The following is a 21,752-nucleotide window of genomic DNA, read 5'->3' on the forward strand; positions in this document are numbered from 1 at the left end:
AGACCTCATCACAGCAGTCGATCGAAGGTCCCTGGTCCATTGCCGACCGAAACGATCGGTTCTCGAATTGCCGTAGAAGACTTGTGTAAAACCCGTGGAAAGCGGCCATGGCCGCGAACATGCAACACATGGCGGGAGCGGCGGGAATGATGCAACAGCAACCGCCGCGTCCCCGACCCTCCCAGGTTCAGTTGAACCAGTTTCTTTACCAGACCATGCTCGCCCAGCAACAGCCTCACACAGGCTGGCAAGCTGGCGTGGCTATCCAGGAGCGCATGATCAAGTGCCATAACTTGTACGTTGAGTCCGACTTTCACCCTCTGACTTGCCCTGTGTCGCGCCGTGACTGACACGACGTTTTTCTCCAGGATCACAAACATTGGCCTTGCCGTGCCCAGCATAGATTTCATGAAGGCGGCAGAAGTTGGCGTAAACTTCGAGCGCGATGCCTTCAACAAGTGTCAAGATAAGGTAAGAATTTGAGCGAAGAAGTTTCGCCCTGATGTCTCTCCACCACTAGGGAAACACTAACATGATGATGTAGGCTCAATACGAGGCCCAAATGAGCAACAAGACGAACGAGTTCTTCCGACGACGACAGGCGAACGAGCAGACCATGACCAGCAATCTCCAAGCCCAAGCTGCGGCACAGGCTCAACAACAGCTCATGATGAACCAAAACGCGGCTATGCAGAACCAGATGGGGCGAGGAATGGGCCAGAACCAACAGCAGGGCTTCCAGCATCTCCAGCACCAGATGCAGGCGTCGCAGATTCCTCAACAGGGCCAGATGGGTGTGAACATGGGAAACCAAGGTGGCCAACCGATAGGGCCCAACCAGCAGATGTTCCAGATGCCCGGTGGACAAGGACGACCACAAAACGGCATTCCCACCGACGCCTCAAACCTCACACCGCACGATCAGCAAAAGGTGATGGAACTCGCCCAAAAAATGGCATCCGCTTGCCCCGATCCCCAGAAGAATCACTACCGCAATATTGTGCAGACCCGGTTTGCACAGAGGGCACAGGAGTACACCGCTCAAGGCAAGGATCCGGTCTTGATCTGGTTCCAGCACCAGGCCTTCCAAGGCCTGTCAAAAAACGCCGCTCTGGCCAGGCAGCGACAGCAACAGGGCGGCATGCCGCCCAACATGAACCCTGCCCAAGCCCAAGCCATGATGCAAGCCGGCAGAGGACAAATCAACCCGGCGATGATGAACGCGGCAAATATGCAGTCTGGCAATGGGGACTTTGGCCAGTTCACCATGGAGAGCATCATGAACCAACAAAAGGCGGGCATACTAGCCCAGGAGCAAGGCCAGATGGTCGTACCTGCGAGCAACGGCCCAGCGCGCAACGCCACGCCGCAACCCATCGCTGGGGGTCAAGGTCAGGGAATGCCTAATCAACCTGGACAGAATCAAACACCGCGACCAAACCAGGCTCAGCAACAGTTGAGTATGCAGCAGGCGCAACAACTCAAAATTGAGCAACAGCAGTCGCAACACGCGGCACAGATGCGTGCTCAACAGCAAGCCAGACAATTACAGGGGCAGCCGAACGGTCTCGGTGGCGCACCGCCATCCCAGAGCCCGGGTATGAACACCCTGAACACCCCCATGCGCCGTCCTCCGAGTGCCATGAATCCCATGGAAGGCCAGAATGGGCAACAGGCAAATGGTCCCTTTGCTGGCACTCTCGACCCCCGTTTCAACCAGGGCAACCAACGGCCGATGGGCGCAGCGGGCAACATGAACATGACCAACACCCCGCTTTTCCACAGCATGATGGCAAGCATGAATCCCGAGCAAAGGCAGGCTGTCCACGGTCTGCCACCAGACAAGCTGAACGAAGTCATGCAGAAGTGGCAGGAGCAACAGCGCAAGATGCAAATGAATGCTATGGGCAACCCAGGCCAGATGCAGGGTCGACCAGGGCAACTTGGACAATTCAACGTTGTCAATGGCAATCAGTTCATGAACAACGGCATGATGCCTCAGCAAGCGCAACCAGGTGCTCCTGCTCCTAACAACCAGCAGCAACTCATTGCCCAGCAACAGCAGATGTTGAACCGGTTGAGGAACCAGCAAACACCTGTAGCACCGGCTCACCAAGTCATGATGGACAGCATGGAGCTACCGCCACCAGTCCTCCAGCAAGTAGGAAACCAGCTTCGCGCTCCTCCTGAGGTACGCAAGTGGAAGGACCTACGACAATGGCTTGCACAAAACCCCGTACAGCCACAGTTGCAACAACATCTCGAGAGAATACAGAGATCGCAGTTCGCGACCTACATGCAGAGGCAGATGGAGAAACGCAATCAGCAGCAGGCAGCAGCGGCGGCAGCGCAGCAGCAACAAACGCAGCAACCGCAACCGCCTCAATCTCAGCCGCCTCAGCAGGTCCCGCCACAGGCTCAACTACAGCAAATCGCACAGCCGCCTCAACAAGCTCAACCTCAAGGACCAGCGCAGCCACAGCAGAATGGGATGCAGCCCGGCAACGGTGTACAGAATCCGCAGGCACCCAACCAACAACCAGGCATGCCGCCTGGCATGCCGAGTATTCCAGCTCACATGATTCAGGTGACGCCAACTGATATCATGAACGCTCGCAAGGCGAACCCCAAGATTGCTAGCCTTACCGACGATCAACTGAGACAGTTCATCATCCAGATTAAGCAACGGCAGATGGCTGCCGCGATGCAAAAAGAGATGGCCATGCGCCAGGCTCAATCACAAGGGCTACCGGCGCCGGGAGGACCAGCCATCCCAGTGTCTGCGCCTCAACCACCCCAAATGCCACAGCCCGGTATACCCGCAAATATCACCCCGACGCCCGCGCAAGCGCCACCGGCACCGCCGAAGCAACAGAGTGCTACTCCTGATCAGAAGGCTGTTGCCAACGCCGCGGCACCACAGAACAACACCAACAACAACAACAACCGTCCGGCCTCGAGCAACCAAGCACAGCCTCCGAATCCCTCGCCTGCGACGCAGCAGAAGAACCTCAAGCGACCTAGCACTGACGAGCCTGCCGACGTCCCTCAGGCATCTCAGCAGCCTCAGAGGCCGACTGCCCAACCAGGCCAGATGCGCCCGTTCCCGAACTTTACCCCAGAGCAAATTGCGGCCATGAATCCCGAGCAGAGGGCCAAGTACGAGGCAATGAAGAGTCGCCAACAGGCCATGCAAGCTGCAGGCTCGGGCATTGCACCTACGGAGAACGACTTTGACAAGCTCAGGCGCATCGGTCAAGAAGAGCAGAGGTTGATGATGACGGAGCATATGCCTGATATCCCCATGTCACCAGAGCAGCGTACAGAGACTTGCACCAAGCTCATGAAGATCGTGGTCGACATGGGCAAGATTGGAAAGGCCCTGGGACGCTGGTATGCCGCAACTCGTGATGATCAGCGCGCCAAGAGCTATTTCCGAGCTGTAAGTGGACAATCATGCGCGTTACTGGACGTTGACAATTTACTAACATGATCTAGCGACTCCGTATGATCAGACAGTTCACCGACGGTGAACACATGATGAACCCGAAGCCAGTCTTCAGTGTCAGGCCCGCCGAGATCGACGAGGTTCGTCGACTCCTCGAGAGCATGGCGCGCGACTGTGCCTCCCTCGGCAAGAAAGCCGGTGCCGTGCCACCACAGCAAGGCCAACCCGCAGCGCCGAACCAGGCCGGTGCTACTCCTGCTCAAAGCGGGCAGGTGACGCCATTGAGTGCGGCCAACTTGGAGAAGCAGACCAAGGCTTTGAACAATATGCACCAGCGGTCCAACAGCAAGAGCGGGGCCCCCCCAGCTGCACCAACGACGAGCCAGCCTCCATTCCCGTTCAACGCAACCTCTCCGCATGGCGATCCTACTTACATGGACAGGCCAAAGGTGAACAGGGATAACCTGAAATTGCCCAACCCGCGAAAGAAGGCCAAGACTGGGGCGCAACCGACGCCGCCCCAGCAGCCGAGCCAGACAACCCCGTCGCCCCAGATCAGCAAGTCTGGTTCCCCGGAACTTAAGAGGCAGGCCATGCCCGAACCCAAGGCGCCGCCAAAGCCCATGTTCTTGTGCCCCGAGGCAGACTGCGAGATGGCAACAACGGGCTTCCCTTCAGAGCAGGCGCGACAGACGCATATTCAAGAAGAGCATGTCAAGCCTCTGGAGGATCCCATGAAGTTCATGCAAGAAAACTTGGCTCTCTCTTTGGGATTGGATGCCAACGGTCAGGTGCCAGTCACTGCACAGCCAATGGGCCAGAACGCATCCAAACAAGGCCAAACACCAGCCAGCAATCCGGGTGCAACGCCAATGTCTCGAGATGCGTCGATGCAGCGTACGGGCAGCAAGGTGGGAGGGAAGGCACAGGACAACAAGCTTGCGGTTGGCAAGACGGACAACACTCCCAAGATGGAGCACAAGCAGCCCGAGATGGCGGCGGCACCGGCTCCGACGATGGACGCGTGGGCAACGACGGTCAACCCACAGAGCCTGTTCAACAACCTCGGCAAGTTCGAGCTCGGCGCCAACGGCGTCATCAGCGACATGGCCGTGTACCGGTCACAGACACCGAACGATACACCCGAGTCGAGCAAGGACAGTGGATCATCGGAGCCCAACAGCGATATTTCAGAGGGTGTCCACCTGGACATTGACCTCAACTGGCAACCAGTCGACATGGACGTGCTTCTTGATATGAACAACATCAACATGGACGGACTTGACGGCGGGGCCGAATTTGAGGGGCTGATGCTAGAGGAGGCGATGGCGCCGATGGAGCAGTTCCCTAACTGGGATGAAGTGACGAATGACTTCAACAAGCCATTCCAGTTCGACAACAGCCTATACTCACTCGATGTCTCGTCGTCGATGTGAAGAATACAGACGAGGAGCAAAGTGACAAGGAGGAAGCTGAAAGAGGATTAAAAAAATTAAAAAAAAAAAGTGACCGACAAATACGATGGGAAGCGGATGCTGGATACCCCCGGGAGAGAGTTCCACGAATGACGACCAGCCGGTTCATTGGATGGGTGGGCAAGGTTAGCATTGGGAAAAGCAAAGGGTTCGGCGTTCCTCCGGCAGAGTTGCAGACTGGCTCAGTGTGCAGGCTCTGGGCTGGTCTCTTTTCGAGCGTTTGTGGTTTTTTCTTATTGGTATACGGAGAAAGTTGTTTGCCTGGGTGGTTTGAGGATGCGACGAAGATGATTACATTTCACTTCTCTTTTCTTTGCTGTCTTTTGAAGATTATTTCATTTGGAGAGACAGCTACTTCTACATGTTGTATGTATGGGAGGAGGGGAGGCCGAATTGTTTTAGTTAGTTTCCTTGGCGAGGACGAAAGCGTCAGCGCAACTCTCGCAAGGGCGAGAGGAATGATACCCGAGTTTACAAACGAGCGTCTCGTGAGACTGTGATTATGAGATGTTGCCATGTCCGAGAGTGTCCTGAGAGGCTTGAAGCTACAAACAAGCACGTTTGAGTTGAAAACAGGTGGAAAATGAGAAGAGGGAGGAGGGAGGACTCGCCCATGCCAGTCAAGCGCCAATGTCAAGGCCAAACGACGCGTGGTGGTTGATATTACCCCAAATTCACTAACAGTTGACGGGAAGGGTATCCGTAGGTACCTTAGGTCGGTTCTTTGGGGCGGGAAAGAGGTGTCACGTCGATCCCAGCGGCGTGGACCCTGAACGGTGCGTGGGTGCGTGTCCCCCGGTACCTGCATTTCCATGTCTCGTTAGCGCTAGGCCAGATGCGATCGACCGGGTGGCTAGGCGGACCCTTGCCTACCTGGAAAAGTTGCAACGCGCCTCTGGGGACTACTCTTCTTCTGCACTGCAGGTGGTGGGTGGTGTACTTATGTAAGCCGCGGTCTGGAACATGGTTGGTAGTTCTAGGTTCTCGCCCCCCCCCCCCTCCCCAGCGCCCCTGAAGAGCGCTATAATGCACTGTAAGGTTCCCTGACTTTTGGAAACTCTCAGCGGTGCAGCGTGTTAAGGTAAGGTAAGGTAGGTAGGTAGGTGACGGGACCCGACGAAAGCAGTGACGTGCCGCGGGCGGGTTTTGGACTTTTTGACGCAGCAGGGGTACGCGACTGAGTATGCCAGCCACCAGACAGGGGGCGATAAAGCGGGCCGCGATTTTGGGGCGGTTCTCTTTACTCTCTTTCTTGTTTCTTTTTTTTGCCAGGTTTGCTTTCTATTTTATAGTGATGTTCATGCGGTGAAGAAGCCGGAAAAGTGCGCTACTAAACGCGGGTACGCGGTCCCTGAGACGCTACCATTCTACCTACATATTCCTTCTCAGACAAACGGTCAGAGGTGCACCGCACCACCCTTTTACGCGTCTTTGTCTGTGTGTGTGTGTGACACTGGATCATTATCATACCTTGAGGTATCCCATGGAATACCTGACCAACACACATTAGACAGCTCCCTTTCCCCTTTCCCCCCCCTTGGTTGTGAGAAATTTCATCTCTTCTCCCTAAAGTTCTCAAAGGGGAACCAAGGTTTTTGTAACGTTGAGTACCGGAACATCAGACGTCAAAATGTCAAACGTCAACAAACAGTTTGTTGCTGTTATTTGTTTTGTTTAGAAAATAAAACGCACGGGCAGAGGGCGGGAAGGGAAGCCACCTCAGAGGCTCGGAGGCTTACGTTCAGTGGGTTAGTTACCGCATTCTTGTGTTGCTACAGCTGCACGCGGGCGGGAGCCGTTCGTTCTCCATTCGTTCCAGGTCGGGTTGGGTTTAGGCTCAGAGGTCAGAGGTACCTTGACACTGGACGTGGACGGGCTCTCTTGGGCGTGCCTCTTCCCCCCCGAATCCCCATCACCCCCAGCACTGCACGTCGCCCAGCTCCATCCACGGCACGCCACGAAACACGCTCCGAGAAGTTCGCTTGAGAGCTTTTTTGTAAATTGGCGATTTGCGTGGGAATAGCAACTCTTCCCTCTTCCTCTTCCTGTTCCTCTCTCTCTCTCTCTTTCTCTCTCTCACTCTGCTCCGGATCCCTCTCTCTCTCTCCGCGTGTACCTTTACTGGGAATTACCTTGGGGCTTTTCAGCTAAGGTGCCTTACTCTGCCTCTTTCCAACTCTCCTCATCCCTCCCCCCCTCCTCCACATCAACACGCTCTCTCCCATCCCGTCAAACTACTCCGTGACCTACCCACCTAACCTCCAATCAACCGCTCCGAGGATCCAGACCCCCAACTACGTCCTCTTCCCTCCCTTTCCCTTTCCCCCCCAAAGCTCCCTTTCCTCCAAACTTTCAACGGTGGTGCAGGAAAGAGGAAAAAGGAACCATCAGGTATACACATAACACGGTCTTTACCAACCCATCAACACAAACACAGTACACTGCACGTACACAGCAGCAACACCAAAAAGAAAAAAAGTCATGGACCCCTCATCGCCGGCAAAGAGACGCGCCCTCGCGCCCCTGGACGCGAACGTGAACGCGATATCGTCGCCCACGAAGCTGCACAAACACTCCAAGCTGGGGGCGGCGCCCCAATCGCCGCGTAAGAGCAACAGCAGCGGCAGCCCCGTCAAGTCTCTCAATCTCAAGAGGTCCTTTGCCGCCGCCGCCGTCGACATCTTTGACGAGAACGCACTTGTTCCCAAGAAGAAGCAATGTCAGGAGCCCGCCTCTGCTCTTGCCGCTGCTTCTAATGCTACTACTACTACTACCACCACCGCTGCACCCGTAGCTGTAGCTGCACCTGCGCGAGAAGTTGCACTGGCACCTGAGGCTACATCACCAGTTCCTGCTATTCCATCTGCATCCGCGGCCGCATCGACTCCCGCGCCGGCTCCCGCACAGACGGAGATGGAGATGGACGTTGATCCCGATGCCACGGAGGTGAGAAGATATCTCAAAAAGAAGTCAATTGACAACGTACATTGGGAATTGGTGTACTGATACGCGTGCCATTGACAGACCCAGAGCGAACAATCAGAAGAGCAGAACCAGCAAAGCGAACAACAACTAGAACCCGAGGTGGTGCCGGGCGAGAACGAACTGCTGCCAGAACAACAGCAGAAAGGGTCGCGGCACGAGACACCGCGAACCCGCTCCGCGTCCCCCGCAGACACGTCGGCCGTGTTCGACACCTCGGCCATGGACACATCCCAAAACACCACCATCCTCACCGAGCCAGACGCAGAGCAGGCCAGGACCCTGCCGCCGCCGAGGCCGAGGAGGTTATTGACCCGCGAGGAGGCGCGACAGGTACGACTTTTCTTATTTCAATTCTAATCCTTCGTTATGCCGGATCATTATCTTGGATCGAAATTTTGAAAAACAAGATCGCTGACTTTGATGGTTTATAGAAAGCTCGAATCCTTCGACTAAAACTCGGACTCGCGAATTACAAGCTCCAGACAGGGCAGGAGAACGTGCCGCTTGACAAGCTGGAGGTGAAGCCGCGACCGGGGCAGCAACCGCAGGAGACGAATATGCAAACGCAGACGCAGACGGCGGAGAGGGCTCTGCCGAGGGTCATGGTGCAGCCGCCGTCAAGCCGTGATGGCCCTCCCGAGAAGGACGCCGAGGAGGAGGTTGTCGAGGAGACTGAGACGGACGAGCCCGCGCAATCGCAGGAGTCCGCCGAGGCCGAAGTGGCGACGACACAGGCACCACAAGTGCAAGAAGAGAAAGAATCTCAAAACGTAGTCAGCGTCCTGCCGCGTCTCGATATGGATAACCTCAAAGCTGGCAACGACGAAGACGAGCCGACGAGTGCTGTTTCGGGTGGTATCGTGAGCAGTCTGCTCAGTTTGGCGAGGGGTTCGTCATCCTCCGTTTCTACTTCGTCATGACGCGCCGTTGGTGGGGTGGATGGATATATCTTGGGTTTTGGGGGCTCGTGGAAAAAAAGGCGTTTTATGTTGGGGAGACTTGCATCGCATCGTTTCGGTCCGACTCATCGTCGACCGCGTCCCGCGTCGGAACTTTTTTTTTTTCTTTATTTTTGCATGATGTTTCGTCGCAGCAAATGGGTTGATGATAGTACCGCGCCATTATCATGGCTCAGAATAGGGAGATGAGGGGAGTGGAGGGGAATACTTCGGTATGTCTGCATGAAGTTGGGATTGGGATATATCCCCATTGTCGGATCGGGTCCTCTCGAGCATGGAGGAGGGAGAGCTTGATTTATTGTCAGAGAGATGTAATTCCTGGGCAAAACCTGTACGCATCTCATGATGGAAGGATGGTCACACTTTTTTTTTTGCAACCCCAAGCTAAGTTGTCAGCTTAGCTTCATGGAAGAAGCTGCACAATCTACAGCATGAGAAAACGGCGTTATGGGCGCTATTATTGCCTTAGTTGGAAGCTAGAGCTTGAGCTTGAGCTGAAATGCCGGCGAAGCCAAAAACAAATTTTTTTCTTGCCTGCATGAACGAAGAACTTGCGTCGTTGATTCGCTATTGATATGCCTAATGAAAAAGTGACCTAAGTTTTGGATTTGGCTGTGATGAGGTTCGTTGATGTTGGATGTGACTTTCTGAGATGATGATATTATGAATTGTCTTTCGGCCGGTCGGTCGGGGTTGGGTGGTGGATTGGTTCTCGGAGCGGGACGGTGCGGGGGAGGCGGAAGTGAGGGGGAGCGGGGCTTGCTGAAGGTTTGGTGGGGCCGCGTTCGGCGCGGGTACGGGGTTTGAGTGGGGTTATCCCAATTTCTCGCGGGGATCGGCGCTTGGCTCGGCGCGGTCGACGAGGTGGTTGGTAATGAGGTTCACAAGGATGAACAGGCGATTCAAGGCAATGGGATAGATAGCGTTCCAGGGGTTGACTGCTGTTGTTGTGTTTTGTGAGCGGGTACCTAGTATCTTGAGGTACATGGGGGCGTGTTGGTTGTATGAAGAGTTTAGATGTTCCAGGTAGCTAGGGAAGCTGCCCTGGGGTTCTGCAGCTCAGATGCCGCGGACGGCGGTGTCGCTTGGAGTGGTGAGGCCATGGTGACCCATGTTGCTCTGGTGAGCGGTGTCTTGCTGCCAAATCTCTAATTGCTTGATGTAGGCATCGTGTTGTTGTGTGCGGGAAATCGTGGTATGATTTCGCGAGCACGCAGGCGCTCTTTTTCACTTGTTGATGGAAATAAGACACATTTACGTAGTCCCATCGGTCAGAAGCCAGTGCGTAGTCTTTTTTCCTTGGCTTGGCCGAGAGTGAGTGGAGGTCGGCATCTGATTGCAGGTATAAAAGAAGTAGGATCATCTCGCGTTTTGCAGAACTCGGCAACTTTGGCTGCCATCTTCCGCTGTTTAATCAGTGGAGTGGTCCTTTTTGTAGTAGACCCAAGTCCGCACGACATATCTATTGCGTTGAACACTGGGGGTTTCCAAAAATCGAGATCCTTGCCAGCTATCATCTTTCCGCGGTTCCCGTCTGTTGCGTATTCTAATACGAACAATTACCCATGTAATGGAGCTTTGAGATGGCGGCGGTGGCGCTGTCTGCTGTATTTTTTATATGCAGCGCTTTCCATATCCCCTTTACATTGTTCACGATAAGGACCAAGACGAAGGTCGCCGGGGCGCCAAATATAGCAATCGACTACATCGTCTTCACCTCGCAGGTAACATGTGTGCTCAGTCATCAGATTCCTAAAGGTTCATGGGACATTTTAAAGAACGGGACCGACCATCTACGAATGTTGGGGGGGGGGGGTCGGTTTCGTGTGAACATGGTCAGCCAGTGTGAAGTACGGGCCTATAGCACAAGCATGTGTCTAGGGATACCTCTTACTGACGGCTTGCGACGGTTTCAGACGTGCGCGCACGACATTAAATGGGCCACTTCCTATCGTACCATTTTATCGAGAGCCATTGCGCTTTCCGGACGGCAGAAGCATGGAAGTATGTATCAGTGGGATCCAAGCAAGTGGCACCATCTCGTTGACACGGGTTTTCATCGCCAGAATCCTGGCCAACAAAGTCAGTGGGGCGACAGACTATTGTTGGAAATAAGTTTGAGGTATCCTTCGCAACAATTAGGTATCCGGATCCAGGGCTGTTACCCTGGTGTCGGGGTGAAGTTCTCCGCTTGTAAGCCACCTGTTCCATATTCCGCTCCGGGGGAGACCCCGAGAGATGGAGTGTAGGGCGATTAAATCCCTGTCCGAAATCTCCTGCCGTCTTCTTTGAATGTTCTGGAGACGAGTGCTCCACGAAGGGGGATTGTGGTCGACGGGGAGGAACGTGTTCAAAGCGTTATCAGCGGATAGTCTGTATTCTGGGCTCGGGACGGAAGACTTTCCTCTCAGCTTCTACGACCTGTCAATATTTCTCTGTCAAGACTCATTTTGCACGGAGTATTGTGGTTGGATTGTCCGTTTCGATGCTTGTCCAATATGTTATGCGAGGCGTACGTATATAAATGGCCAGAACTATAGCTCTGGATAACTTGAGGCAGCCAACTGAAGATGAACGAGGAGGATGAGACAGTTCCGAAATACGTTTTCTAGCTTGGTTTCACGAGTGTATAAGTAGGCGAGACCGTGCAACGTAGAGCACTCGATGTGGAGATGTCCTACTTATCCTTCTCAAGGCCCAAGACTGTGCCGGGCTCCTAAGCGAACTAGCAACTAAGTATCAGTCAGGCTATAAGACGGCAGTCGCTTTGGGATCTTCCAAAAAATAGGGACATGGGTAGAAGTGCCGAATCGGGTGTCAGTCCTAATCTGGGTACCATTGATAGTGTAGTCGAACGTAGCGTGACATACGAGAGGAGGGCGTGAGAGTGAGAGAAGGTTTAGCTTAAGAGCATACTCATTTCGCTTTCAGGCAGTCACTCTTCGAAATTTATACATAAAAGAATAAGCTAGGAGATTTGACGGAGGGTGTGGTTAGATTAATCTCTTTCTTGTTGTGGAAAGCAGTAATATTAGTAACAGGTATTAGTCGTGCTTTAAGGCACGATTTGTCTACCACTGATGCAAATTCAACACCTATGGCTCGCTGAGATCTTACTGAAGTATTAAGAGCATTGTAAGGTATCAATAGAGCTAGAGATGCCCCTCAAACGACACGAAAGAAAAGAACTTCTCAAAGCCGGTTTAGGCACAGTAGGCCAAAAGGGGGGTTTTCGCCGGTTACATCCTGTGCCTCAAAGAAGTCATAGATAATATTTAGTCGGCCATTAATATTATTTCTTTGCAGCGGGTTTCCCGTTATAGAGCGTGGATAGCTACCGTGAATAGCGTCGCCGACAAGATGTGTGCAGCGGAGTCCCTTAGTTTAGCGAGCATTTGAAAGCTTACTTGCGAAAATTTGAGCTTCGTCGATGATGGGAGAGTAGCAATCATGATATAGTAAAGAGTTCTACTCGACGACAAAAAAAGACAAAAACAGCTGCGGATAGAACCCTGGTGCCCTTTCTGGAATGAGAGGGATGTAACAGCGCCGACCCAAGGAAGTCAAGAGACTCGACCCTGTATATTTACTTCCTACAACATTGATCTCAGGTGATGTTCGCTCAAGGTAAAAGGATGAGCCCGAAGAGCGAGTATTCCTTGAATGTTGCTCATCCAGCAGTCATAGCTGAAATCGCGCGCTCCCGGCAAAAGGCCGATTGAATGTTCCGTCCGTCAGCTGCATGCGTTTGTTTTCTATCAGGATCTTTACGAAACAATGGCTATGTAAAAATAGTCCTTTTTACCATGTTTTTCTCTCCTCCGTATTAGCCATTATTCCGATGGTCAAGTCGGACGTTTCAAGCTCGACGTCTCGCTCTGACACTGAAGAGTATGGCAGAAAACTTACGGAAAACCGACTTTCCAGGGCTGGCCAGACTATCAACTATCGATTCCTATTAGCAATTCCTTTCTGACCTAGGCCACAAGGGAATTGTAGGACGGGGGCTCCTATCCTGCCTGAACATGATTGATGGGAATAAGATGCCATCATCTATAGGGCCTTCAACGACGCCGGCTCTGGTACTGAAGACCGCACAGCCGGTGACACAGGCGACCCCGATGCAAGAATCCGATACGGCTTTAAGGTAAGTAAAAGACCGCAGCGATGGGCAGCGAGAACCAGCTGCTCTTAAATAGGGACAGTAAACCGGCCCGACGACACGAACTAGGAGAAGGCGCTTGGCCGTTGACATTGTACTGTTTCGTAAGCTTGCTGACGACTACGTTACTGCACAAAGCGTTTTCAATGTAGTGGGCTGGTTCATATGCTGGTCTTATTGGATATGATTCAATGTTCTTTAGTGTCGTTTATCGCCGTGTCTATGTGTTCATGTCATACTGATACCGCTTCTAATGCCGTAGGAAACTCAAACCCAACCAAGGTGAGAGCAACAGGGCTGCGCTTCGATGTCCGCTCATTTACAAGAAAGAAGAACGCAAAGAGAAAATACACTGCTAAATCGAGTCCCGCTCTGCAGAATGGTATCTGAATTCACTTGCGCTCCACCTCCGCCGCGGCACTCTCGGTGCCGCTCTCTACACTCGACTCCTTTCTCACACCGTTCGAAGCCTTAGGCTTGCCAAACAGAAGCCCAGGGTGTCCAAGGCATAACGCAAAGACTGCACAAATGATGAGGCTAAATAAAGACGTGTCAGCATGGAAAGTCCACCATATGCCAACGTCGATGGCAGGGAAAGATGGAAAGAAAGACTTACACTCCCTCCAACCCAATGAATAACCCCTCATTCGTGATCTTATCCGAATTTGAATACCCTTCACTCAGCTCGTCGACACGGTACGCGCACCGCGCGAGGATGAGCACGACCGCCAGCGCCAGGAACCCGAAAAACGTCTTTTCGCGACGCGTCAGCGCCCGCGCGACGTCGGACCGCGTGTACCGGATCATGTAATCGGCGAATAGCGAACAAAAGGCGACGAGGACGATGACCTGGATGACGAGGCCGGCCATGGCGAGGTCGACGCCCACGTCGGAGCTGCCCGAGGAGGTGGTGCTCAGGGCGCCGCCGGCGGCCTGGAGGACGAGGCAGAAGACGTCAAAGGAGATGAAGAGCCAGTAGATGTACTTTGTGGGGATGCGGGAGAGCTCTGGGGCGAAGGATTCGATGCTGTTTGTGAGACAAGGACGAGTCAGTTTCTGGGTTGTGTGTTCATCTGAGTTTGAGTGAAATGTGATGCTAGATCGGGCCGGGCCCCCTGCTATGTTTTGCTTTTCGGCCGGGAGAGAGAGAGAAAGAGGACTCAGATGTGCATGATCTTAGATTGCGACGTGCTGTGTGAGGAGGTAAGGGGTTTTCGACGATGAGACAGCTGTCAATAAGCCCTCACGGGATGGGAAGTGAAAAGGGAAAAGAAAGTCCAGAAAAGAAAAAGCAATGAGAGCGAAACCTGAACGGGAGCCCCAAGAACAGAGAATAACAAAAACACAACTTACGCCTTTGAAATGGTAACATATATGGCGGCGGTGTAGTACACAGGCCCGCTGGTGATGAAGACGATCTGGAGCATGAAGGCGATAAACTCGAACGGGTTCTTGTACATGATGATGCGGCCCACATAGCCGACAATCTCGCTGAGGCAGCCGGCTAGCATGAAGGCCATGAACCACCACTGGCGCCACTTGATGCCGAGGAAGACGTGGACGGCGCCGGCGAGGGCGAAGAGGGCGAGGAAGAGGATGTTGACGGCCAGGTTGGGGCGGTACTTGTACAGGCTGTACTCGAGCGGGCAGATGTCGAGGGTGCAGTTTGACTTGGGCCCGAAGGTTACGATGTAGGGCGGGAGAGGGGGGCGGGGGCCGGCCATCGTTGTTGATGGTGAGGTTTCTTTTCGTTTTCGGTGATTGGAACTTCTTCTGCTAGGGAGGCGACGGAAGAAAGAGAGAAGAAGAGGTGCGTGTGAGGAATAGTCGAGGTGGTTGTCAAGCTCCTTATCTTGTCTCGTCGTGTTTACGTGCCAGTGGAGTTAAGGGGATGTCTTGAACAGTCGGATTTGTTCGAGCTCGGGCCTGGCTAAAGTGAGGTAGTTTGGGAACCAACAAGCAAACATCGCACCTTTCATTTCGAGCACGGGGAAAGAGGGTAGATGATATATACGCTTTATCTGCAGGGAGAGAGACATTTCTCGATAGGGAGTAAGGGTTTCTCTCATTTCGCTCTACTTCGCTAGACCGGGCTACTGGGCTGAGCGGGAGCCCCAACCGTGAACGAACGAACGAACAGGATAAGTCGTCACCACTCAATAGTGAACGGATACCAGGCACAAGGTCATCTCTCGCATTCTCTTAGACTTTGGAGTGATCAAGAATAAGCTCATGTAGGCTAAAGTGGAGGAAAAGGAAGAAAAAGAGGCGTAGGTAGACGTGGGGGAATGGAAATGGCGGCGCCTAAGATTTTCTCTCGCATCCGCATCGACGGGAGGGCAGAGACATCTCGCATCGGGCGGGTGGCTTGACTAGGTAGGCTGCCAAGGGAGGATGATGGTTGATGTGGACGGAGAATCAAACAGGAGGCTGATTCTAGAGAACCTGGTTGGTTGGCGCAAACGGCATAGGGCAGTGCTCAGTTCCCCATTCCTTGGTATACTTACCCTCTGTGACTCCATATCAGGCTTCACGCCCAGCAACGAGGGGAGGGAACGACGGAGGTAAGAAGAGAGGCTTGGCTGGTTGTCTGGCACGCCTGGCTGGGAATCGATCATCGCGGGTTTGGCTGTTTGGTTGTCTTAGCTTGCTTAGCTGGAGTTAAGCGAGTGCGGGAGTGGGGCCGGCCTTGAGCTCCAATCTCTCAGCTCAGTGGAAGAAGGAAGGAAAATAAGTGGAGAAATCGGCGGTCGGAGGTAGGACAAGCTTGGTCTGTGCGTGCCGAGTGCGAGCGGAATGAGTGGAGACCTTCCCGGGCTAAGGTAAGCTAACGTCCGTTCCAGTGAGGCGGGATGACAGGTTTATCTACCTACATTCGATGACGATTGGGTCGAGACGACGTGTTCGGTAAGAGCAAAACTGATGGGATGATGCGCGTGGCCTTCCCGGTTGGCGGTTCTGATAACGGACGTCGGATGATTTCGAGGCTGTAGGGCTGGGGCGCTTGCATACTACCTTGCCTGCATTTCTACCTTGCTGATGAAGTCAAGAGGCCTGAAGAGTCGACGTGTCATCGACGATTAAAGTATCAGGGCTGAAGACTCTTGGCTGAATTTCGGCCGCTGACGATACCCAGTACCTGAAGTGGATGATCTTTGGACTTGTTGCACTTTTTGCTGTCGGCTCAGCTATCTGTCCCCGTCCGTCGGGCCCCAGCGCTCGGAGTCGGCATCGGCGTTGGATTGGGCCGTGGCAACGTAAGCTCCGATGTTCTGCTTGACCCCGAACGCCAAGGCTCGATCGAAGAACGGTCGAATCGCGCTATCAGAGCCAACAAAAGTGTAGCGTTTACCTGGGATTCCATCCTAGCCAACTCCCGACTTCAATAAAGAAAAATGGAGGTGGAACCTTGCCTGTTAGAGAACAGCCAACGGCTTCGTCGAGCCTTGAAGAACTGTGACTACAGAGCACCTCGCTCTTTCCATGATTGCGATGCCTTGCATGATGAAAAAGCCAAACCAATTGCCTGGCAGCTGTAATATGCCGGTTGTGGCCGCTTAATGCGGCAGGGCACCTTGACGGCCGCAAAGTGGACCCTGCCGACGATCGAGCACCCCCTCTCGGCCCGTGTTCGAACCGCCGTCCCGGACCAACGTAAGTGGAGCCGTCTCCGAAACGGTAAGGTTCTCGACAAACAACTACTTTTGGTCGGAGGCTGTCGTTTAAGCACCCATCTCTGACATTGTCCTGGACGCCACCGTCTATTCCCTATTCGAATGGCACTGTAGCAATTCATCGCTATGGCGCAGATTGTGTGAATGGCTTCAATTATTTTTGAAAGTTGAAGTACAGCAAGTGGCTTAAGGAGACGGCGGTGTAAGTGACGCGATCTTGCTCAGGTGGAAAAGCAAGCAATGCCAACTTTCCCACCGCACTTTCGCACGCAAAATGACCGCGGCTGTGTGACATTTGATCCCACTTATACGCAGTACCCTAAGTAGCTCTCGACCTCGGCCGTGCTCGATACGAACCCTTGGCGCAAGCATCGGACGTAGCCGAGAGAGATGAACCAGAGGATGGGAAGGGAATAATAATAATTATTATTGTAATTATAAGCAGGCGCTACTTGAACGATACGGCTTCAGAGTATACTTGAAACTAAGCGTTTGCAAAACAAGAGCATTGTCGCTCACTTAAAATGGGATATTAGCGTTACTGCGAGTAAGTCGGCACTTATGTTACACAATGGCCACACAACGCGACAAATATGCACATTCGCAGCCTTTGAGGCTGAAGCTATCTTTAGGCCCAGCACTGTAAATGGACTTGGCAGACATGGGTCGCGAGTCGTTTGGCCCAAATCGCAGCTCTGCTAGGTGAATGGTATTCTACATCAAACATGTGCATTCTGTCAAAGTTTCCTTGTTTCAAGAAAGAGCGACCATTTCTAAGATTAAGAGCAAGATGTACTTCAAAGATCCCTTTCCAATTTCGAGAGGCCGCAGAGGTTGACGATTCAGATGGTCAAATGCCACGGTTTGAAGTTAATTAAAGAGGCTTGCAATGGAAAACTGTTTCTATTAAAACTCGGCAACCAGGAAGGAGAACCCTCTTCCCCTGACACACATGGCAGAAACGTTTTGCATGACATTCTTCGGGAAAACACTCTCTTCGCATTGACTTTGATGGGCTAGTAAGCCTAAGGGATCGTTCAGCGACCGATGGCCTCTTCATGTGGTAATGCTCGAGGTCCGAAATGGCGACGAATCGACACCGATGCCAGTGGTCTAGGATACGAATGAATTAAAGGAGAATAGGTCAACATAGTGACTGCCCCTTCTTGTAACAGGTTATTAATCTTGCTTCAGCGGCCGTCTTGCCCGCCCGATGATCAACTGTACGCCGCATTGCGGCACCGGCAGACCATTTTTAGCGCTCGCAGAGGAGGGGACGGTGAAAAGCGGTGTCGTGTTTGCCGCCCAGGTCGAGAGCGGAGGGAACTTCTTAGTCATTGATCAATGATGTGTAATGCTGAGATATCGTGCGACGTATGTTGCATTGCTGACTTTCCCGCTGTATCGAGGAATAATTCGAATATGAACTTCGCACTTTCGAAATCGCCTCATCATGTGAGACGCCGCTGAGGTTGCCCACGGGAGACAAAGTATCCGCTGGTAAGGATGAATATTTCCGCATCGTCAATTGTAACAGTAGAGTTGCCGGGGGGGGGGGGCATTTCTTTCGATACGGCTTCAGAGGGGAACTACCATTCATTTCGGGAACCAATGTCGGTCGTCTTCCCTGCAAGCAATCACCTTGATATCTGCTTAGGCGACAACACCTAGGATTTTGATGCAGGTGAGCAGGAATTAGAGCTACTGGAAGGCCACCTTGGACTGTGAGGAGAGATGACGGAGAGACACTTGTCTTTCTAACCATCAACTTTGCGTTTCGAAATGAAGACTCGGAGTACTATAGACAAATTGAATGGAGTTGTTCGAACGAATGAAAGAGCGACCCTCGACCCACGATGTAGACATCATCTTGACCGTCACAAGTCTCACCTCGAGGAAGAAAGAAACGCCCCTCATAGCGAAATTTCTTACCGTATCACGGCTCAGCAACGTGATACGACAGTGAGCTATCAAGTAGAAGCGACAAGACTGCAAAAGACCAAACACACACCATCCAATGCCCCAAGACACCGACAGTATCCCATAACCAGCCAGCATCACGACAGCAACGACAACCAAAAGGCCGACACTGTCGATCAATGGAAACGAAGACCCCCCTCTCGGAAGAGACCGAGAAAGGGTCCCCCGCAGCTCACCCAAAAACCTCATCGTGTCATCTCCCCAGACTCCCGGGAACATTGCAGAAACGATGTATCCGGCGATCCGCAGAGGTATCCGTACGAATACATCATAAAGTACGGATACCCGCAGCATGACGAAAGGCCGAAATGGAAGGAGATTTGCAGCTTTGCATGAACGAGGAAGGCGAACCCACAGGTTCTCCAATGTTCAAAAATGACCTTAAAAAGAAGGATAGAAAATAACCTCCGAAATCCAAGGCGGAACTGCGCCTCGCATCCTTGGGAGGTGATCAAATGAAATCATGGGATACGGTCCAGAACACCCAGACTCTCTCTCTCATCGATTCGCCTTCCTTTTCTGGCGCGCGCCAGGCTGACTCTTTTGCGAAACTTCCCCCAGCACATGGATGGGATGTGGTGTAATCCCCTTCCCTCCCCTCCTCTCATCTTCGCCGTTCCCTCGGTGAACCCTGACCGCAGGTTCTGCTATGATGTGCACAACGAAAGGAAACCCGAACAATTGTGCAGGCTGCAGGAAAGAGTGGGAGAGAAGTCGTCGGGGAAGCCGTTCATCCCATTGGGCGGAGCCGAGCGTTTCGTCCAAATTGCGACCGGGGTACCGTCCGACCAATCGCGGCCACCCGTTCGTCCAAATCGTAATCTCCCGAAAGTCCCTCAAAGTTGATCCTGTGGGGTAAACCGTAAGGGCCGTTGTTCTTTTGCACCCCCTGTGCCTGTGCCTGTGCGAGAGAGACACACACTGAGAAGGTGAGATGGTGAGAGGTGTGAGGAGGGCCCAGGGGTGCGTGGACAAGATCATTTGACAGGGTCGATCCTCCTTGTTCCTTGCATAGACCCGTCCACGTCCTCAAGTCTTGGCCGAGAAAAAGTCATCCGAAGTGACAGTGGTTCGTTCGATTCCGTTTCGATTGGTTGCTTATTTTGTCTGCTGATGGTTATTTCGATTCGGTGTGTATGTACTCCCGTACGCATAGAATGGTCTGAGCTGATGGATTCCGGTGCCGTCGGAGTCGTCCGCAGATGGGGAAGGATAATGATCAATGCGGATAGTTGCCGTCTAATTTCCCAATTGTAAGGCGTTTTGAAAAAGTCCGGGGAAGGTCGCTGTAAGGCGGAAGTCACCTCACTTGAGGGACATCACTTCACCCCCTCTTCGATATCACTCTCACCAATCGCTCTGAGCAGCGAATGTCACGTCGCGAATAATCACTCTTGGTAAAGATATGTTTTCCCCAAACACTTCGTCGTTAAAGCCAGGTCGTCGGGAATAAGCCAAACCAAAGTCCCTCGCGCTCGATGTCTCAATCGCAAGGTTACTTCATCTGCGCTCATCCCATACGTCCCCCAAATACAATTAGAAGATTAGGTACAAATGGTATTGTTTTTGCATTCCGTTAAGATACAATGTACAAAAAGAAAGGGCTCTTTTTTACATTTCCTCTCAAGACTCCCCAGCAAAAAGAACACCCGTTAGATTTGATCGTAAACTGCCGTAGCCTTGGTTGGCTTTTCCTCAGAAGAGATGTCCAGAAGAGTAAGGAATTTATGCGAAGGCAAAGGCGGCAACACCGGCGACGGCGGCCAGGATGGCGGAGCCGGTCAGGCCAGCGGCACCGGCAGTGACGGGAGTCTTGGTGGGGGGAACAGCACTGATTCGGAGTTAGCATCTTGGTCTATTGTCTTCATCTTTGATATTGGAAGTACTCACGTTCCGTTGCCACCGGTAGGGACACCAGGGATAGTCGCAGAGGGCTTGCTGGGGGTAGGGCAAGGGATCTGGACGGTCTCGTAGATGACGGTGGGGATGACGGTGGTGACGCTGGTAGAGATGGTCTTGACGGAGCTTCCACCGCAGACGGAGGCAGCGGCGCTGGTGGCCAGGGTGGCGGGAGCAGAGACGGAGGGAGCAACGCCGCCGGTGGTGACGGGGACGGGCTTAGCACCGCTCTCGGTGGTGGGCTTGGGGACCGCGGGGACGGAGGGGGGAGCGGTGCTGTTGCCGCCGGAGGGGGGAGGAACGACAACGACGGGAGCGGTGGCGGTGGGCTTGACGCCGGACTCGGTGACGGAGACGGCGGGGGTGGTGGGGACGGCCACGACGCTGGAGGAGACGACGGTGCTGCGGGCAGGGCAGTTGGTGACCTCGGGAGCGCAGGAGGTGATGGTGAAGTACTTGGTGGAGAAGACGGTGGAGGCGGGCTCGTCAGCGGTGGCCATGACGGCACCAGCGACGGCAAGGGCGACAGCAGCGTAACGCATTTTGAATAGAGTTGTTGGGGGTTGGGTTTTCGTGAAAACGAAGTTGTTGGTTTGGTTGGATTAAGAGAGCGAGTGTTTTTAAGCAGAGAGCTTTGGTAAAGAATGGACGACCGAAGTCAAAGTTGAGTCAAAAGCGGATGCTTGAGATTGATGAGGCTTGTTTGGCTGAAGAGGGAAGAACAAGAAGAGGTTTGAAGGCAAACGGGGAGGACGGCAGCATATTAATAGGCCATGTTGGACAAGTGCGAGTCCTTTACTCAAACGGCCCCTCTACCCGGTATGAATGGGCGAGTGAGAATGAGAGTGAGAACAAGGTGTGTGTGTGTGTGAGAGAGTCAGTCAGGTCCCCTCCCGTTTCCTCCGCTAGGCACTCCGCCAACGACGCCCATGAACGGCAACAGCAAGTGAGAGTGAGTGAGCGACATGGAACGAGGCACACAGAGTGGGAAATTACACAACGCCTGCTAACATCCAGCCCCATGAACGCTAATCCAGGGGTTTGGTGGAGAGGTTGGATGGCACCAAAAGAGCACCTGGGCGAATTGGCCCGTACAGACCAGGCCGGCCAACGAACCCTTGTTTTTCACCCCGGCCTTTCCGCTGGGACTCTAGGCCGGGGTTAGATCCC

The 21,752-nt window shown here is 53.2% G+C and overlaps 5 protein-coding genes across 5 annotated transcripts; 2 read left to right on the forward strand and 3 right to left on the reverse strand.

The window, feature by feature from the left end:
• Positions 1–107: 107 nt before the first annotated feature.
• Positions 108–4,884, forward strand: CPAR01_03212 (uncharacterized protein; the record flags this gene model as incomplete). Its single annotated transcript, XM_060487499.1, has 4 exons — positions 108–295; positions 369–471; positions 545–3,442; positions 3,499–4,884. The coding sequence occupies 4 exons, from the start codon at positions 108–110 to the stop codon at positions 4,882–4,884; spliced, it is 4,575 nt and encodes a 1,524-aa protein (XP_060354827.1).
• Positions 4,885–7,404: 2,520 nt separating this feature from the next.
• On the forward strand, positions 7,405–8,828 carry CPAR01_03213 (uncharacterized protein; the record flags this gene model as incomplete). Its single annotated transcript, XM_060487500.1, has 3 exons — positions 7,405–7,869; positions 7,948–8,238; positions 8,340–8,828. 3 exons carry the CDS (start codon positions 7,405–7,407, stop codon positions 8,826–8,828), a joined length of 1,245 nt encoding a protein of 414 aa, XP_060354828.1.
• Positions 8,829–13,421: 4,593 nt separating this feature from the next.
• On the reverse strand, positions 13,422–14,753 carry CPAR01_03214 (RTA1 like protein; the record flags this gene model as incomplete). The annotated part of the gene is made up of 3 exons (XM_060487501.1): positions 13,422–13,566; positions 13,646–14,056; positions 14,383–14,753. The coding sequence occupies 3 exons, from the start codon at positions 14,751–14,753 to the stop codon at positions 13,422–13,424; spliced, it is 927 nt and encodes a 308-aa protein (XP_060354829.1).
• A 3,714-nt stretch (positions 14,754–18,467) lies between these two features.
• Positions 18,468–18,761, reverse strand: CPAR01_03215 (uncharacterized protein; the record flags this gene model as incomplete). The annotated part of the gene is made up of 1 exon (XM_060487502.1): positions 18,468–18,761. One exon carries the CDS (start codon positions 18,759–18,761, stop codon positions 18,468–18,470), a length of 294 nt encoding a protein of 97 aa, XP_060354830.1.
• Positions 18,762–20,408: 1,647 nt separating this feature from the next.
• Positions 20,409–21,124, reverse strand: CPAR01_03216 (GPI anchored serine-rich protein; the record flags this gene model as incomplete). Its single annotated transcript, XM_060487503.1, has 2 exons — positions 20,409–20,514; positions 20,574–21,124. The coding sequence occupies 2 exons, from the start codon at positions 21,122–21,124 to the stop codon at positions 20,409–20,411; spliced, it is 657 nt and encodes a 218-aa protein (XP_060354831.1).
• Positions 21,125–21,752: the final 628 nt, after the last annotated feature.

The sequence above is a fragment of the Colletotrichum paranaense genome, assembly GCF_030867605.1.
Source record: "Colletotrichum paranaense strain IMI 384185 chromosome Unknown Scaffold_2.1, whole genome shotgun sequence".
Lineage (NCBI taxonomy): Eukaryota > Fungi > Ascomycota > Sordariomycetes > Glomerellales > Glomerellaceae > Colletotrichum > Colletotrichum paranaense.